The 17,710-nt window shown below is 39.2% G+C and overlaps 1 protein-coding gene across 2 annotated transcripts; it reads right to left on the bottom strand.

Moving 5' to 3' along the window:
- Positions 1-6,082: 6,082 nt before the first annotated feature.
- On the bottom strand, positions 6,083-17,243 carry LOC121719603 (low-density lipoprotein receptor class A domain-containing protein 3-like). Of its 2 annotated transcripts, XM_042105375.1 has the most exons (7): positions 17,061-17,243; positions 12,829-12,985; positions 12,012-12,122; positions 11,502-11,603; positions 11,225-11,323; positions 9,565-9,611; positions 6,083-6,564 (listed from the first exon to the last, which is right to left on the bottom strand). In XM_042105375.1, exons 2-7 carry the CDS (start codon positions 12,944-12,946, stop codon positions 6,349-6,351), a joined length of 693 nt encoding a protein of 230 aa, XP_041961309.1. In that variant the 5' UTR covers positions 12,947-12,985; positions 17,061-17,243; the 3' UTR covers positions 6,083-6,348. The 2 variants fall into 2 exon arrangements, with proteins under 2 accessions (XP_041961309.1, XP_041961310.1); XM_042105376.1 differs by lacking the exon at positions 11,502-11,603 and having other exon boundaries at positions 11,225-11,326; positions 12,024-12,122; positions 12,817-12,985.
- Positions 17,244-17,710: the final 467 nt, after the last annotated feature.

Raw genomic sequence — 17,710 nt, 5'->3', positions numbered from 1 at the left:
GTTGCCAGAACACCAATCATATGGACCCCAGGGCGATAGCACAAAATCAATACGTCTTACAAGGTGAAAATGTAGAAAGGCTAGATTCAGCGCTAGCTATCAAGGTAATCTCTCTGATCTAGAAAATATGATTAGACAAATTAGGAAAGAAACTGACCAGGAATTGAATCGTAATGTTAAACCAATGACCTTGCAACCTACTCTTGAATTAAGTTCACCTGAAAGCGTGGAAGTGAATGAATGTGTTGAAGCAGATGTTGAACAATGTGCAGGATTACTAAACCAGATCACCCGACCTCAGAAATAGTTGATGATTATTGAATGTGAATAAAAGAATGGAAAAAGAACCATAACTGCAAACAATGACCTCATAATAAATAATAAAGTGCGATGAATGAAATGTATCATTACAAGTATTTTAGTAGCCTGACCTTGTAAAGTCTAGGGAATTATGCATGTAAAGAATTGTATGTCTCAAACTGTGAAATGGGTAAAGTGCCTTAAACTGTTTAAATGAATGTAGTCAGATTGCATTGTGTGAAGAGTTAATGCCATAAGTGTTTGTAACCTGTAAGAATGTAACCGATCTCTCTTGATGACTGTACAAGTGTATGTTGCTAAATGTAATGTGTCACATGGTTATAATTGCCATTGAATGTAAACTGTTTGTGTAACCTCTGGAAACTATCTGTAAACCTGAATGTAATGTATCATCTCCGAAATGTAACCCGGAGAAGTATGTTAATGCGAGTCATCTTAAATTGTTGGTTAAGATCAGTGACTTCTAGAATGTATTAGCTACCGTGAGAATTTTCCCAGCTATCGTGAGAATTTTCCCAGCTAACGTGAGAATATTCCCAGCCATCGTGGGAACTTCTAGAAGGTTCTAAACTGTCGTGGGAAAATAGGATTGATTTGTCTCAGGAATGTGTGGGGGAGGGCAAGTCCACCTAGTATAAATAGGGGCCGAACCAAATGATCAGGGCTGCTTCTTCTTTTTTCCTTCCTTCAACTCGTTGGGTTTTTGCTTTATGATGTCGCGTGCGGTTGTTAGAATTCGTCCTCCGAAATTCGTTGAGAAGCAAAGTGTTGGACGTTGTGCCAGGCTGAGTCGCGGACCGAAACTCCGTGGAACCTGTTGCAGATATCAGACCTGCTACTCCGACAGAGAGTGACTGCAGAAGACAATCAGCTGACTTTTTCCCCTTTTTTGAGGACTTACTTTTTTCCTTCTATTCTCTTTTTCTCCATTTGTGGATTTACCATTTTTATTGTAATCTCTTCTCCATGTGTGGATTTACTATTTTCCTATTTTGTGGATTTACTCTTTTTATATTTTCTATAACATTGTAACCTGCAAGTGGATATTACGCCGCATTTTGTAACATCACCAAAGTGCTGAAAAGTAAAGAACTCATTTAACCTTGCCATCCAATTCTTCAAGCAGTATTTTTGTCTTTTCTTGGTTTTTCTACGAATTCCAGCAGGAGGGTAAGATAACTGGTTTCTTCTGTGGTTATTCATCTGCTCTGTCTAAGACTTGGGTTAGTTGGACTAATACAATTTCCATCCTTATAAAACCTGAGCAAGAAGTAGCCTATAACCTGTGTCTCTAGATAAATTCTAGGGTCAAACATCTTCGCATGTTAGCCAACTGTTCGAGACCTAGGCGTAGTCGCTCCTTATTTCATAAACATCTCAATAAATCCACCAGGCTTTGCATGTCTGTGTGTGTATGTGTGTGTGTGTGTGTGTTGTGTATGTTTTTCTAGATACATATTTGTATATGTATATCTATCTGTTTAGGTGTGTGTGTGTGTGTGTGTGTGTGTGTGTGTGTGTGTGTATGTACAATTCTATATAAATCTGGATGTAAGTTTCATTTAAGTAAGTTCTTTTTTTTTTTTAGATAATTAGGCCTATACTTAATTTTGATACAAACTAGCCTCAAGTTAACTTTGATTTAAGACAAAACATACATATTTCTTCATGGCAAAGACTAAAGATACACAATGACATCACTTAGAATTACTAGCTATAATATACAAGGGTTGTACTCATCTGCTTTTGGTGAAAAGAGTACACATCCTGACTTTGTAAATATTGTAAATAGTTCAGATATTGTAATACTGTTAGAAACATGGAGTAAAGGAGGAGAAAAGTTTAACTCCATTCCACATTACAAGGAACTCTATATTCCTTCTGTTAAACATCCTAAAGTAAAATGTGGAAGAGAATTGTAGTATTGTTTAAAGATAATCTTACTGATCATATTTATCCTGTAAAGAAGGGAAAGTCACATATATGGATTAAGTTTAAAAAGGAGCTCACTTTCTCAGATTTTGACATCTATCTATGCGCCATCTATATACCCCCATATGAATCACCCTACTACTCTGAAGAAACCTTTGCAATTTTGCATTCAAAAATCATACAATTCCAATCTGAAGGATCAGTTTTGCTAATGGGAGACATGAATGCAAGAACAGGTACAGAAAAAGATTACATAAACCCAAATGGCTATGCATATATCACTGAAGCTCAAATAAATGAAAACAAATTTGAAAGATCACGTCAGAGCGCTGATAATATAGTTAACAAAAATGGCAAACAGCTGCTTCAGCTTTGTAAAAGCCTGGGTCTCACCATCACTAATGGTAGAATCAAAGGTGACTCTCTGGGTAGGTACACCTACTGCTCACATCTTGGTAGTAGTGTTGTAGACTATGCAATAACAGATATTGATCCAAGCTACATTAATTATTTTATGGTTATGCCTCAAATTCCACTCTCAGACCACAGCCACATCACTCTGAGTTTAAAAACGAGAGTCAAACAAGAAACATCCCAAAAACATGAAACTAAACTTTATCCCCTGCCAACTCAATTTCGATGGGGAACTGACAGTGTGCTTCAATATGAGACTGAACTTAATAGTACCGAAATTGAAAACCTTATATACACATTTTTGTTCACAAATTTTCAAGAGGATAGAGAAGGCATAAATCTAGCGACAGAAAAGATTTCTGAAATTTTTAATTTAATGGCCAGCAAAATACTAAAAGTAAAGAAAAAATACAAGAAAAAGAAATCTAAAACTAAAAAGAACGAGTGGTTTGACAAAGAATGTCAAACATTAAGGAAACAGTTAAGAACACTATCAAATAAGAAACAAACAAATATAAGCACACGGTTACTATACCAACAAACTCTTACCAAATACAAATCATTACTAAGACAGAAAAAAGGCACATACATGAATAAAAAGCTACAAGACATAGAAGATGCTGTCGATCAAAATTCATTTTGGGAGTTATGGAACAAACTTGAGATCACCAAAAAAACTAAACAGATCCCCCTATGTGATGCAAACATCTGGACAGACCATTTTGGGCAACTCTACAGTGAAGATAAACTAAATCCACTCCAAACACAATTGACTGATAAATTACAAGAATTGGAATCAAAAGTAAAAAATGAATTGAACAATCTAGACACCCCTTTATCACTAGCTGAACTAAACGAAAAAATAAAAACCCTAAAAAACAAAAAGGCCTGTGGGTGCGATGGGATACATAATGAAATGATTAAGTACAGCAGCCCAATAATGAAACAAGCCATTCTCAAACTTTTCAATCTAGTTCTAGCTGTTGGTCATTTCCCACGGCCATGGAAAGAAAATCAAATCGTACCAATCTACAAAAACAGAGATAAACTATAATAGCCTCAGCCGTTACAGAAAAACAGGAGACAGGAACTGAGGAGGTGTCAGGGTTGTTTTTTTTATCACATTGCTTTCACTCAACTACCTCTCTCTCTCTCACACAATCTGTGTGTGAGACAGAGAGAGAGAAAGAGTGAGAGAGAGAGAGAGAGAGAGAGAGATAGACTTCATTAGCAGTGGGAACAGGATGTGTGTGTGTGTGTGATCTGTTATCTGTAGTTCAGTGCTAACCTGCCAAGTGCAGATACATTTCCCTGATACCTTTAAGCTTTCATCTAGTGTCACCTACGGCCAATTGTGTGTGTGTGTGTGTGTGTGTGTGTGAACCGCAAGAGTGAACACTGCAGCTTTCAACTGACATCAAATGTATCCATATTTAGTTGTGTGTGTGTGTGTGTGAGAGAGAGTGTGTGTGTGTGTGTGTGTGTGATGGTGCAAATAAGTAAGTCTAACAGTGCAACAGTGCAAGAATAAAGTCTAGAGACCATCATAAAATAAATATGGACATATAAAAGAATAATGTAGACAAAGTAATATAAAAAAATATAGCAGTGCAAGAATAGGTTAAAGCCATTGGTCAAGTATTAAGTAAGGCCTAGCGGGTCTAGTGTATGGCGTACCTGGGGTCTGAGTATGCACAAGACCAGTTGCTCCATAGTCTTCATCACGTATGATGTTAGAGCGACAGGCCTGTAGTCATTAAGCTCACTTGGGTGTGGCTTCTTAGGGACGGGGGTGAGACATGATGTCTTCCACAGTGTTGGAACTTGTCCGAGACGTAGACTCAAGTTGAAGATGTGCTTCAGTGGCTCCCCCAGTTCAGCAGCACAGGTCTTGAGTAGCCTTGGACACAGTCTGTCAGGCCCGGCTGCCTTACGAGGATGAAGTTTTTTTTAAAGGGTACGGCTATTTGCACCCCTGGTACAATTAGCAGTGTATGCTATTCGTACCCTGTTGCAATAAGAAGTGAATTCTATTCGTACCCCGGTGCACACAGCAATGTGTCCTATTAGTACCCCGTCTGGTACAAATATCAATGTATGCTATTTGTACCCCGGTGCACACAGCAATGTGTCCTATTAGTACCCCGTCTGGTACAAATATCAATGTATGCTATTCGTACCCCGGTGCACACAGCAATGTGTTCTATTAGTACCCTGTCTGGTACAAATATCAGTGTATGCTATTTGCACCCCTGTGCATTTAATCTGGCATATTGATCACACAATGTAATAATATATATATATATTTTTTTTAAACAAGCAACATGTTTTTTTTGTTGTTACGTAACAGGTTGTGAATAGCTCAGCTGTGTAATAGACACTCTGAATAAGGTATGCTGTTTGCATCAATGTACAGTTAGAAGTGGATGCTATTCGTACCCTGGTGTTTATAGTACTGCATGCTATTTACACCCTGGTGTACGGTGTTCATTTTAGGACATCCTCAGACTCAGGTGTCAGACTCAGAAAAACCTCTGTCATCTTCAGACAAAACTGCATCAGCGTCAGAAAAACCTCTGTCATCTTCAGACAAAACTGCCTCAGCGTCAGAAAAACCAGACTCAGGTGTCAGACTCAGAAAAACATCTGTCATTTTCAGACAAAACTGCCTCAGCGTAAGAAAAACCTCTGTCATCCTCAGATAAAACTGCTTCAAACCAAACTGCCTCAGAAAAACATATCTAAGGAGTCAGGTCTCAGAAAAAACGCTGTCAGAAAGCTGTCAGCTGTGATGATGGGGGGGATGAGAGGAGTGGAGGGGGAGGAGGAGGAGGGGTGCTTCTGAGAGGGTTGTCGTGTGGCTAGAGACTGATGGCCGTTGACTGAAGCCATTGTTGCCGCACTGCTCATGGTCACCATGTGGGGGAGAGGTGTGATAGCTTAGATTGGGTAAATATACGGAGTTCGGAGTTAAAAAATGCGTCATCCATAGGCCGAGGCTACAGTTCTGTTAGACACCATTTTAGCACCACAATTCCACGGGGATGTTTACGTGAGCACAACCAGCATTCTGTCGCAGTGCGAGCAGCTGATTCCTTGTGCACACAAGTTTGCTGCCTCTGGAGCATTGCAATAACAGGTCCATATTCATAGGATATAATAAAAACACTCCTCAAAGTGTGTAATCCAAAAAGTTGCTAAGTAAAGAAGTAAACACAAAGACACAGAGCTATCTTGACATGCTGCCACTCTCGTCAGAACCGGAACATGTGTGTATCAAATGTATCCATATTTAGTTGTGGGTGTCTGTGAGATTATTTATATTTCCCAAGAGTTTGTTTGTTAATCCAAATTAAGTTGGGAAAAAAAATGAAGATGACCTTTCCCCATCAAAACCACTCATTACTCATAAACGTTAATGCCATATAAAATGTTTTATTTTTAAAATGATTCTCAGTGCCTGATGTGTAGGCTTCCTTTAAAACCTTGACCTCATTTCAGCTACAGTGAGCTGTGTGTGTGTGTGTCTGTGTCTGTGTGTTTGTGTGTGTGTGTGCATGTGTGTGTGTGTTTAATATGGTATGTCGTATGTGTGGTATGTTTGTTAAAATAATTGTCAGTGAATGTTTGAATCTAGGTATGAGTTAAGTAAGAGCGGAAGTTAAAGCAACCAGATCTAACTTAGAGACTGGCTGCATGCGATTGGCTAATGTGGGCATGAATGCATTGATAGACTGCAATTGATTGGTCCGTTTGGACTGCCAACTGCTGGTAAATGGGATACTGGATGCTCTCATAAACTGCATCACTGGGGTTGACAATTGGGTCCATTGTTTCATATTCAGACGACGTCTGTTCACCATATCCAGTTGAGTCGCATACATAATCATTTAAGTCCTGAAACAATAGAGACATGGATATACATTACATGGTTAGGTTATTTAGCTGACACCTTTATCCAAAGTGACTGACTGAAAATAACAGTAAACTTTAAGGTAACATTCAGAGAACATTAATTATAGTACAGCAATCATTATCATTGACACATAAACAGCATAGTTATCTGATTGCAAGTAGCAAACTGGTAACTAGAAATGTAATGCCAGAGGAATTACAATAGTGGATGGAAAGCTGCTGGCTTAATGTTGGTGGGGAGATTCCTGGAAAAAAACATTGAATCACTTAATCTTTGAGTTCATACAAACCCCCATACCAAAAAACCTTGTGTGTCAAGGCGTTCTTGAGATTTACCACTTAAGGTTTTTTTCACCTTGACATTTGACCTCCAACATCAATTCACTTTATCTTTGAGTCCATACAAACACTCATACCAAATTTCAGGCATGTACTGTATGTCAATGCATTTTTGAGATATCGCGCTCAGAGGATTTATGGACTTGACCTTTGACCTCCAACATCAACTCACTTCATCTTTGAGTCCATACAAACACTTGTACCAAATTTGAAGCATATGGGTCAAGCCGTTCTTGAGATATAATGTGCAAAGAATGAGATATGGCTGTGATTTTTATTTTGACACAAGGGAAACACTTAAACAGGATGTGTAGTTTTAGGGAGCGCCAGATTGTATGCATTAGAAGCTGAGACAGTTGGATTCACAGGTGACACCTGTGCCAGTGTTCTGATTAGCCCGGGAACTTCTCTGGGAGCTTAACGAGTGCAGCTGGTTTTAGGCCATTATGACATCACAGCCATACAAGTCTATGGGGGGAAAATGAGCTTTTTGACATTTTTAATCCCCTATTTCTCAAAACTCCAGACCTACAAAACGGTTATTTCAACATGTCTGTACGTTAAGCGGTTAGAGTTGCATTCATTCTTGAAAAGGTAAACAGAAAAGGTTATAACTAGATGTACCGCAGAGTGGTACAAAATATGACCGCCACCCAGTCCAGCATATTTTTTCCACAAAAATAAGTCACACTGAAAGGCATATATGATTCTAACTGTCTCAATGAATTGTATGCACACTCAATTCTCACTAGTATCTGCTAGACAACAAGTACCAAACATGATTAGTTCATAGATTTCACATGTAAAATACATTTTATACAACCCCACCCCCATCTTGCCTGTTCATAATTCTGAGACATTCTTGAATTGTGTGCATGTGTGCGTGTACATGTTTATGTGTGTGTGGGTGGGTGGGTGTGTGTGTGTGCATGCATGCGTACATATGTCTACTGTGTGAGTATGTGTCATACGTATGATTACTGTGAATGTATGTGTGTGTTTGTATCTGTTTGTGCATATGGAATGGGTTAACATGACCCCTGGAGGCAAACATACGCAAAAAATTGGTCATCCTAGGCCCTACGGTTCTCAAGATATTCACTGAAAACTCTATTGGTGTACGGTCACTAAATGTACACATAAATTATTTTATTGTATGGCCCCCCCATGAACGAAAGTTCACGAAACTTGGCATGCATTCGGAGGGTGTCATAATGATCCTACACTTTCAATTTCGTGCAGTTTTGACCATTTCAGCCATAGATATTGTGATTAAAACACTTAATTGTTTGATTTTTATTTTTTAACTTGGTGGCGCTATACATGAGATAAGATAAGATAAGATAAGATAAGGATAAGATAAGATAAGACTTTATTGATCCCACAGCTGGGAAATTTACTTGTCACAACAGCCCAGTAGTATTTAAATGTAATTAAAAAAAAGTGGTAATGGGATGGGTTGACATGGCCCCTTAAGACCAACATACAAAAAAAAAGGTGGTCCTCCTAGGCCCTACGGTTCTCGAGATATTCACAGAAAACTGTGTCTGCCCTACCCTCCTTTTGGGGGTCCAGTCCAGCGGGGGGGCTACAGATGAAAACGAAAAACGATGGCTCCATGCTATCCATGTGGGGCTACATGCCCACCACGTTTCGTGTACCCCGGTCTTTCAGTGTCCCGCGCTTTGCTGCACGGCGGTCATAATAATAATAATAAGAAGATTTCAAGATAGGCATAAGCCACAAGTCCAATGTTGACCTCTCACGTGCAGATGTTCTCACGAGATAGTATCTTTATTATGACCACCACGCAGCAAGTTTTTTTTCATCCGTTTTTTGTTGTTGTTTTTTTTCGCATGAGTAATTTTCCGTCAAGGATTCCCTTGAAAGACCGGGGTGCACGAAACTTGGTGGGCATGTAGCCCCACGAGGATAGCATGGAGCCACTGTTTTTCATTTTGATCCATCTACTCCCCGCCGGACTGGACCCCCCAAAAGGAGGGTAGGGCGGACACAGTTTTCTGTGAATATCTCGAGAATTGTAGCGACTTTTTTTTGTATGTTGGTATTTTTTGTATGTTGGTCTAACCACTCATTTCATGTATAGCGCCACCTAGTTAAAAATGAAAAAGCAAAAATGAGATGTTGTAATCACAGGTATCTCTGACCTGACATGGTCAAAACTGCACAAAATTGGAAGTGTAGGATGTGTGTGTGTACTTGTTGACATGACTTGCCACAAGCCCAATATTGACCTGCCACGTGTAGATGTTCTCACGATATAGTGTCTTTATCTTCAGTTGTATGTTGAACGTGTGTGTGTGTGTGTGTGTGTGTACTTGTATTTTTGTGCATGCGTACATGTGTAGCAGAACACAAATGGGTGTGTGTGTGTGTGTGTGTGTGTGTTTGTGGGGGGATTTTGAAAATTCTATTTTTAAAAATAAACATTTTGGTGACCACACAGGTTAAGGGGAGCCCCTAGATGTCAGTAGAACACTGACATTTATTTTCATACATAACATGTTTTGAAATACTATCTTACTGTGATGCAATTTTACACGTTTTTATAGTATATGATTCAGAATTCATTATGTTTCATAAATGTGATTTAGAACAGTTCACAAAGTGCAATTCACTCACCACTCCAATAGTAGGTGGCTGAGAGATGTGTTTAAGTGGTGAGGCATCTGTCATTGAAAAAAAAACACAAAAATCAAAACAAATTAAACTATAAATAATGTTGCAATTGATATTAAATACATATTATAAGTGGTCAGCCCAAACCAAAAGAGATGCTTTGTTTATTATGCTTACTTAGGTTACAGTTTTTCTCAGTCACTTTGGTGCTTTTCTCACATCACTATTAACATTTGCACAGCAGTTAGTGCATTTCTCAAAACAATTAGTGCAAACTGCAAAACCTAGTGGATAACCTGCAAAAGCATGTCACTTATTTAAAATGGATATTCCATTCCTCAAAAGCAAGTATTCATGTCAATGAAAACTGCCAGTGTCATCAAAATGAGACACCATAGTTTATGAACAACATAGTCAAATGGCGTTGTCATGTCTTCATTATGACTCTCAGGGCCAGATGTACGTACATTTGCGAACGTAGCGTTATCAGCGCCATGGACACCCTGCAGATTGCGAGCGCTGTCAGACCCGCTGTAAGTTTCCGTCGTATTTATCAATCGTTCAATCCTTAGTGTAAACTGCGCCTTTCTCTGCCCTTCTCCGCCCATAAACGCAATTCACGAACTGAATGGCAGCGCCTGCAAGCGCAGTTGAATGAAGTTAACTGATGACAACATTAAAAAGAATCAAACGTTTAGCGATCATGAAATAATACCATACTGTACATGATAAGATGTCAACAAGCAGGGAGATAATGAAGATCAGTAGTTCTACTCAAACTACTTGTGCACGTAGGCTATGGGAGATTGGTCAAATCTAGCAAGTAAGAAAGTTTAAGTGAATGACGTAAAAGTGAAAGTAAGACATGCGAAAGGCCAACGAAAGTGGTTCTCTTATTGACGCATTGAACTGCAATGTGGATTAACACCTGCTTTTACAAGGCGTAAGTATTTAGGCGCAGAATAGACGTGCGCTTTCAGGAGCAGTCTTTGTACATACCGCGGAATACATAACTAGGCGCTCTTTACTCTTCCCCTCCCATCTTTTTACGCTAAACTCCCACTTTCCCCTGGATCCTCCCATGAATGCATATGCATGACATGACAATCGCAATCTGCCACTTTCAGCTCCCGCGACAGGTAGTTTGCGCTTTTACATCATTGCGGCCTGTTTGTACATACCTCGCAATGATTTTACACGCACATTGTGAAACAAATACGCCTGAAATGGGCGCAAAAGCGTTAGTACATCTGGCCCTCAGTGTTTTCCAATGCAAAAAAGGTCAGAACTCGGTGACATACCTGAACATGCTCAAGACAGCACTATACACTACTTGTACGGCCATTTGAAAACTACAGTAAAGTTACACATTGCTGTAGTTAGGGGAGTAAGTGAGTACAAGACACTATAGTTCATTTTGACTGACATGACATAAGCTAATGATAATGTTATAAAACAGCAAAGAATTGTATAAAAGCAACTGATACATGTCCAAAAGCATTTGCAATTTGTTCAGAGGAAGAAGAAATTGCTACTATGATGTGCACAAATGACTAAATATTGTGGAGGTTGAACTAATAGTTACGAGAATTTTCATTCTGATCTGAGAAAAGCGCCAAAGCGACTGAGAAAAACTGTATGTATATGTGTACTATATGCTTACTAAGGTTCTTCTTCTGTTTCCATTTGTAGAGGAAGAGGAGTATCACAGCACACACCACGGCAGCCAGACTCACTGAGCCGACCAGGGCAGGGGAGTTATCTACAAACACAGATTACATTCTCACTGTCAAATCCCAAATTTATTTCTTTTTATGTAGAAATACTGCCGGTCTATGAGTTCAAAAAATCTGTTTTGGGAACCAACAAACACGTCTGAGCATGTGCAACTCACATCGGGCAGTAACTCACATTAGGCAGCGACAGACATGTTTGTTTACCTAGCAACCATGGCTTCCCTGACACTGGTTGATGAACTGTTTCACTTCCTGCTGTCACTCTGCTTGTTGCCGTGGTTGCAAAATATGCTGGCGGTGGTTGGGCTGCATACCAGTTAATCACCAATGCAATCCGCAGAAGAAATAAAACAAAGTCAATATATGTAACACTGTAAGTATTTGTAATGAAGGAAGTTATTTTTGAATTAGTATCACTGCATAGTGTTTACAATAGACATGTTGAATTATTACAAAACTGCTAAAACTATGGTATTATACTGTATGTTACGACTGTTATGATAAAGCAACACCAAAGAACTTTTCATCTGTTGCACACACGATATTTGTTTATCACCAGCTCTGCGAATAAGGATGTCCACAGACAAGGTAGAACATGTTGCATGAGTTTATGAAAGTATGATGTATTGCGACATCAGATGCAAGTCAAATTTGTAGTTTCTTATGTCTCATTCCATCGAACTACAGATATGCTACCCGATCTGGCAAACTTACATAGTGCGGTTAGCAACCATGGCTTCCCTGACACTGGTTGATGAACTGTTTCACTTCCTGCTGTCACTCTGCTTGTTGCCGTGGTTGCAAAATATGCTGGCGGTGGTTGGGCTGCATACCAATTAATCACCAATGCAATCCGCAGAAGAAATAAAACAAAGTCAATATATGTAACACTGTAAGTATTTGTAATGAAGGAAGTTATTTTTGAATTAGTATCACTGCATAGTGTTTACAATAGACATGTTGAATTATTACAAAACTGCTAAAACTATGGTATTATACTGTATGTTACGACTGTTATGATAAAGCAACACCAAAGAACTTTTCATCTGTTGCACACACGATATTTGTTTATCACCAGCTCTGCGAATAAGGATGTCCACAGACAAGGTAGAACATGTTGCATGAGTTTATGAAAGTATGATGTATTGCGACATCAGATGCAAGTCCAATTTGTAGTTTCTTATGTCTCATTCCATCGAACTACAGATATGCTACCCGATCTGGCAAACTTACATAGTGCGGTTATAGCCGATAGAGGGCCGCGAAGCGAATGCAGAAGTGCCGTTCCACTGAAACGATTTTGGACACATTATTTTAAGGTACAAAAAACTCTTTGGTGTTGCTTTAAAGGTGCACTGTTACAAAAAATATTTCTCTGTTGATGTTACACTGTACCTACACACATACAGTATACAAATAGATAGATATAGATACAGTAGATAGTTGGATGGATGGAGATAGATAGATAGATAGATAGATAGATAGATAGATAGATAGATAGATAGATAGATGGACCAACAGGCAAATTTACCACAGCGTTCTAAGCTTTCATCGCTTTTGTCATCACAGTCAGGTTCTTTGTCACAAAGCCATGCCTTGGGGATACATTGCCCATCACCACACTTGAACTTGTGTTTAGTGCACTTCATCTCTCTGGATGGCAGTCAAGGGGGAAACTGTGAAGAGGACTTGAAATGAGAAAAAACGAACAGCATATTAACAGCAATATGAAACAGCATATTAATAAGCTACATAGTTTAGTTTTAACTGATATAACATATTGATAGTGATTCAGCATATTGATAGTGATGCAGCATATTGATAGTGATTCAGCATATTTATAGTGATTCAGATTATCGATAGCTATATAGCATATTTATAGTGATTCAGCATGTTGATAGCTATCAGTGGTGGAGGAAGTACTGAAACTCAGTACTTAAGTAAAAGTACAAATACAAAGAGAAATATTTACTTTAGTAAAAGTAAAAGTACCACAATGACAACCCTACTTAAGTAAAAGTAAAAAGTACCTGCTTTTAAATGTACTTTAAGTATTAAAAGTAAAAGTATTTGCATAATGATTTATTCTCTTAATATATATATTCTAAAAGGAAAAATCAGTATGGGCTGTGGCATTTTAATTAAGCTAGTTTTAGGTTATACTCGACTAGATAGTTTTAAGTTAATGTAATTGTGCTTACCATCTGTGGCCCAGTTTACATTCTGACCTACAATTCTAGAGACTGTAATTCTGGTTATCTACTAGGGTGATCTGCTGAGTAATATCATTCAGCAAAACACGAGAGCCTGAAGTTTAACGGGGTAGACAAGGGAAACGTCGGGTGGATCGTAATGCCAATTATGCTGATTGAACAGAAAAGTTGCTGAGAAAGGTGTCTTTATGATTAAGTTCAGTTTCACTTGCGCAGACCTAGACATTGAATGAGCGCTCACGTTACTACCCCCCAGTTGTAGGCTATGCATCTTTATTTAATCACACACAATTAAGGAATATTTCCTAATCTGGAAAATGTTACGTTTTTTCCGGCCACCGGTTCATTAATAGTCTACCATGCATTTGTGCCGCAAATGATTAGACGTGTGACAGAAGCATGGGCATAGCCTGTAACTTCGCTGATCCGCGGATAGCAATCTCATCGGAGAGGAGGCCCTAACGCTGCAGATAACAGACAGAGAAAGGCACAGAACACAGTTGCATGTACAGTGTAGCCATGGGTCTGGTGAATATAGCCTACCGAATGCAGATGGCTACAAGCTCACGCTTTGCCTGGTCTAGACTAGAAGCTTATGTTTCTAAGAATGCACGTAGCGCTCCAGAATCTTTGGTAGCAACCCCCCGGTAAAACAAACGTGTTTGTCAGAGAGAAAAAAAAAACTGATCATAAATGTAATGAAGGAAGTTATTTTTGAATTAGTATCATTGCATAGTGTTTACAATAGACATGTTGAATTATTACAAAACTGCTAAAACTATGGTATTATACTGTATGTTACGACTGTTATGATAAAGCAACACCAAAGAACTTTTCATCTGTTGCACACACGATATTTGTTTATCACCAGCTCTGCGAATAAGGATGTCCACAGACAAGGTAGAACATGTTGCATGAGTTTATGAAAGTATGATGTATTGCGACATCAGATGCAAGTCCAATTTGACTGTTGACCCTGTGACCTCAAGCACCTTATCAGTTCATCAAGCCCTACACAAGGTTCAACACACGTGGCATGTTTGATTAAGATCCAAAAATCAAATTGCTTGGAATGTATTGCGCAAACACTTAAAAACGGAATAATGGCTCAATTGGAACACCTTAACTGATCGGAGTCAGCCGGATTTAGCCTTGAGCTAAATGTTCTGTCCTGGGTCAACTCTCGTGGGTCCACTCGCCATGACACCATAAGTGGCATTTCTCAGTGGTGCCTGTCAGTGGAAAATGTGAGGACAGAATGCAAAGCGCAGCACCGAAGGGTGAGGTCATTACTTGGAGTTCCTCAAAACGATATACGTCCCTCCCACTCTGCTCAGCCACCACAGCTACCTTTGAGTTTTAATAAAGAGAGGCTGTTTCAAAGTGTACTGTAGGTTGCACATCACACTACTGACTATTTCTGACTAGGCGTTGCCACTATTTTCACAAAATGACAAAATATATATTTTTAACTGTACATTGGTCATTGGTAGCCAAAACAGTGACTTGATCCTGTACATTGGTCATTGGTAGCCAAAATGGCAACTTGATCCAGTAGATAAGATAACTGATACAATATATAGTGTTGTCTGATATTGCATATTCATAGTGATAGATCATATTACACTGAGCCTGATCCTAATTCTAATATGTCAGCACAAATATACAATGACTGACAACATATATTGTATATATGTATATATATATATACATACTGTATACAACTCATACCTTGTAGCCATATTGTAGATAAATGAGCAGTGTTTGAGTAGCATGACCTTATGCAACCTTTATCTTTTGGCACCGTGACCTTGAACACCTGATCAGTTCATCAAGCCCTTATAGGGATTAAGCATGGCATGTTTGATTAATATCCAATATTCAATTAGCTTGGATTGGAAGGTATTGTGTCATCATAACAGACGATGCCTGGCATGCCCGCACAGATGAACGAGTGGATGCCAGTATGTCTGGGCAGAACCTGATCAATAACAGCTGTTTCCTTTCATGAGTTGTCTTGTTTGCTATTCTCCGAAATAGCTCAAAGCCCATTTTCCTTGACAACGGTCTGTTATACTTAGCAACGGTCTGTTATTGAGAAATATCAGACCACTGAACGTTGGGAAGGCCCATTCAAATGAATGGAGCATTCTGCAGCATTATGAAGAGCCGTGTAATAAACAGTACTACTTCCTATGTATCACATTTCCTAACTCCTTGAGAATCTTGAGCGCAAACCAAACTTCAGTGGTCTATTGCATGGGGCCCCTGATCTTGTCCTTGTTGACCAAGGTCATTGTTGACCTCATGTGGGGTATTTCTCAATGCTGCCTGTCTGTGGAAAATGCACCAAAGGGTGGAAAATGGGTTGAGGTCATTACTTGGACTTTGAGTTCCTCAAAACAATATGGACCCTTTCAAGAGAGTTCCATTATCAGCATCATAGTTGGCCCCACAAGACTTCCTTTTTAACATTCCATATGTTATCTTAATGCAGAGGAAGTAGATTGGGACCCAAATAGAACGTTCAAGCATTGTTTTTGTTTACCTTGTTGAAAGGGTCTATACATCCCTCCCACCCTGCTCAACTGCAGGCCGCAGCTACCTTTTTTTCATAGAGAGAGGCTGTTTCACAGTTTAGGTCAGAGCTTCACACGATACAGCAGCCCTATTCAACTTGTGGCCTGCGTGGCAGATCCAGCCCGTTTAGATTTTTCTGCGGCCCGCAAGCTACCGTCAAATCTGGCTGCCATGCGTAGCCCATAGTATGATCAATAAAACTAAGATATCCTTGAACTTTGCATGGGCACACATGAAATGAATGCACCATCATGTTACATCGTCTGCTCTGATGGCCCACAAAGATGCACAAGTTGAATAGCCCTGCTATACAGACTAATTCTGGCTAGGTGTTGTCACTATTGCGACTAAATTAATTGAACAAAAATATGTTATTGACAGTTTTAATATTTGTATTTACTGATTATAAGTCAGCAGCAGGCTAATTACTTCTTGATCTTGGCACTGTAAATGGTAAACAAACCTTTCTCTTCCAGCTAGTATTGCTTCAGGTGCACTGAAGGAGCTATTGGCTGGATTGTTAACTAGGATCAAGGACTGTACCTTTAAGTAAACAGGAGATAAACACACCCGTCCATCCAACTACCTGGAATGCCTGATCATTATGTAGATTTGTGATGCTAACTGTAGCTTTCAGCTGTGACAGATATACTGCTGTTGGTGTTTTCCATCCAAGTTCCAAACCTTTTTAGCAAGTTAGCTCACTAGTGTAAGACACAATATCCTTTCTGTCTCTTTATTGTCACATACATGATATGTATGGATTGAGAAAAAAACATAGACTAGTTTTCTACAACACTGAAGGCTGTATACCACTGCATGTGTAACCAGTAGTTTGAAGCAAAGACTAGATCAGGAGTAAAGTTGTAAAGTTATCAACAACCACCACAACTTTTTTGCCATCTCAAAGTGCTTACACATCAATCCATGACACCTTCAATTCACTCCAGCTATGTTGAAAAACACTTACCTCTGGATGAGTCTTGGCCTGACTGGATTATTTCTATAGTCGTAGTTATGTATTCTGGGTCGAAACACTTATGATTCACTTGCTCTGGGAGCCTGACTGCTATATCCTCCTCTATCTCTTCCTATCTCTCTCTCTCTCTATCTCTCTCTCTCTCTATCTCTCTCTCTCTCTCTCCCTCACTCGGTACTGAGATGTGATGTTGCTGACATCACATGTGTTACTGTCGCAATCATGAAGCTCGGTAGTGTGACCAGTTTCCTATCGCTGTTTATTTATAGCACAAACGGGTTGAAAGCTAATGTGTCTCATCTCGTGCTCTATAGTGATTGCTGCCGTAAACAGACACATCTTGTTTTTTTTATTCTCTACTTGTTCTCACACGGTAGCAGAAAGAGACATTTTAAAGAACGATGTAGATGTAGAAATTCTCCTTTTCGCCAATGTCCAACATACTGGGTACCCATTTAGTGATACGGGGGTACCCAAAAACCCAGATTTCTACAAAGTAATGTTAATATAAGTTGCACAAATTGCCCCCCACCCCCCTTTAAAGTGACATACCTAAATCAACAGTGGTGTGATAATAGTCTCACAATTAGTGGAATAGAGAAAGCCCGAGTGCAGTGAATGTATTGTATGGACCCTTTCAA

This window comes from Alosa sapidissima, chromosome 9, assembly GCF_018492685.1.
Source record: "Alosa sapidissima isolate fAloSap1 chromosome 9, fAloSap1.pri, whole genome shotgun sequence".
In the NCBI taxonomy this organism is placed as follows: domain Eukaryota; kingdom Metazoa; phylum Chordata; class Actinopteri; order Clupeiformes; family Clupeidae; genus Alosa; species Alosa sapidissima.
This window is presented reverse-complemented; position numbering and strand designations above follow the sequence as displayed.

Excerpts from the sequence above, each read along its gene's own strand:
- LOC121719603 (XM_042105375.1), bottom strand. The coding sequence starts at position 12,946 with ATGAAGTGCACTAAACACAAGTTCAAGTGTGGTGATGGGCAATGTATC. Across the intron at positions 12,123-12,828 it reads TGAAAGCTTAGAACGCTGTG|CCCAACCACCGCCAGCATAT; the intron begins GTAAATTTGCCT and ends ATTGGTATGCAG. Across the intron at positions 6,565-9,564 it reads AGCCACCTACTATTGGAGTG|GACTTAAATGATTATGTATG; the intron begins GTGAGTGAATTG and ends CTATTGTTTCAG.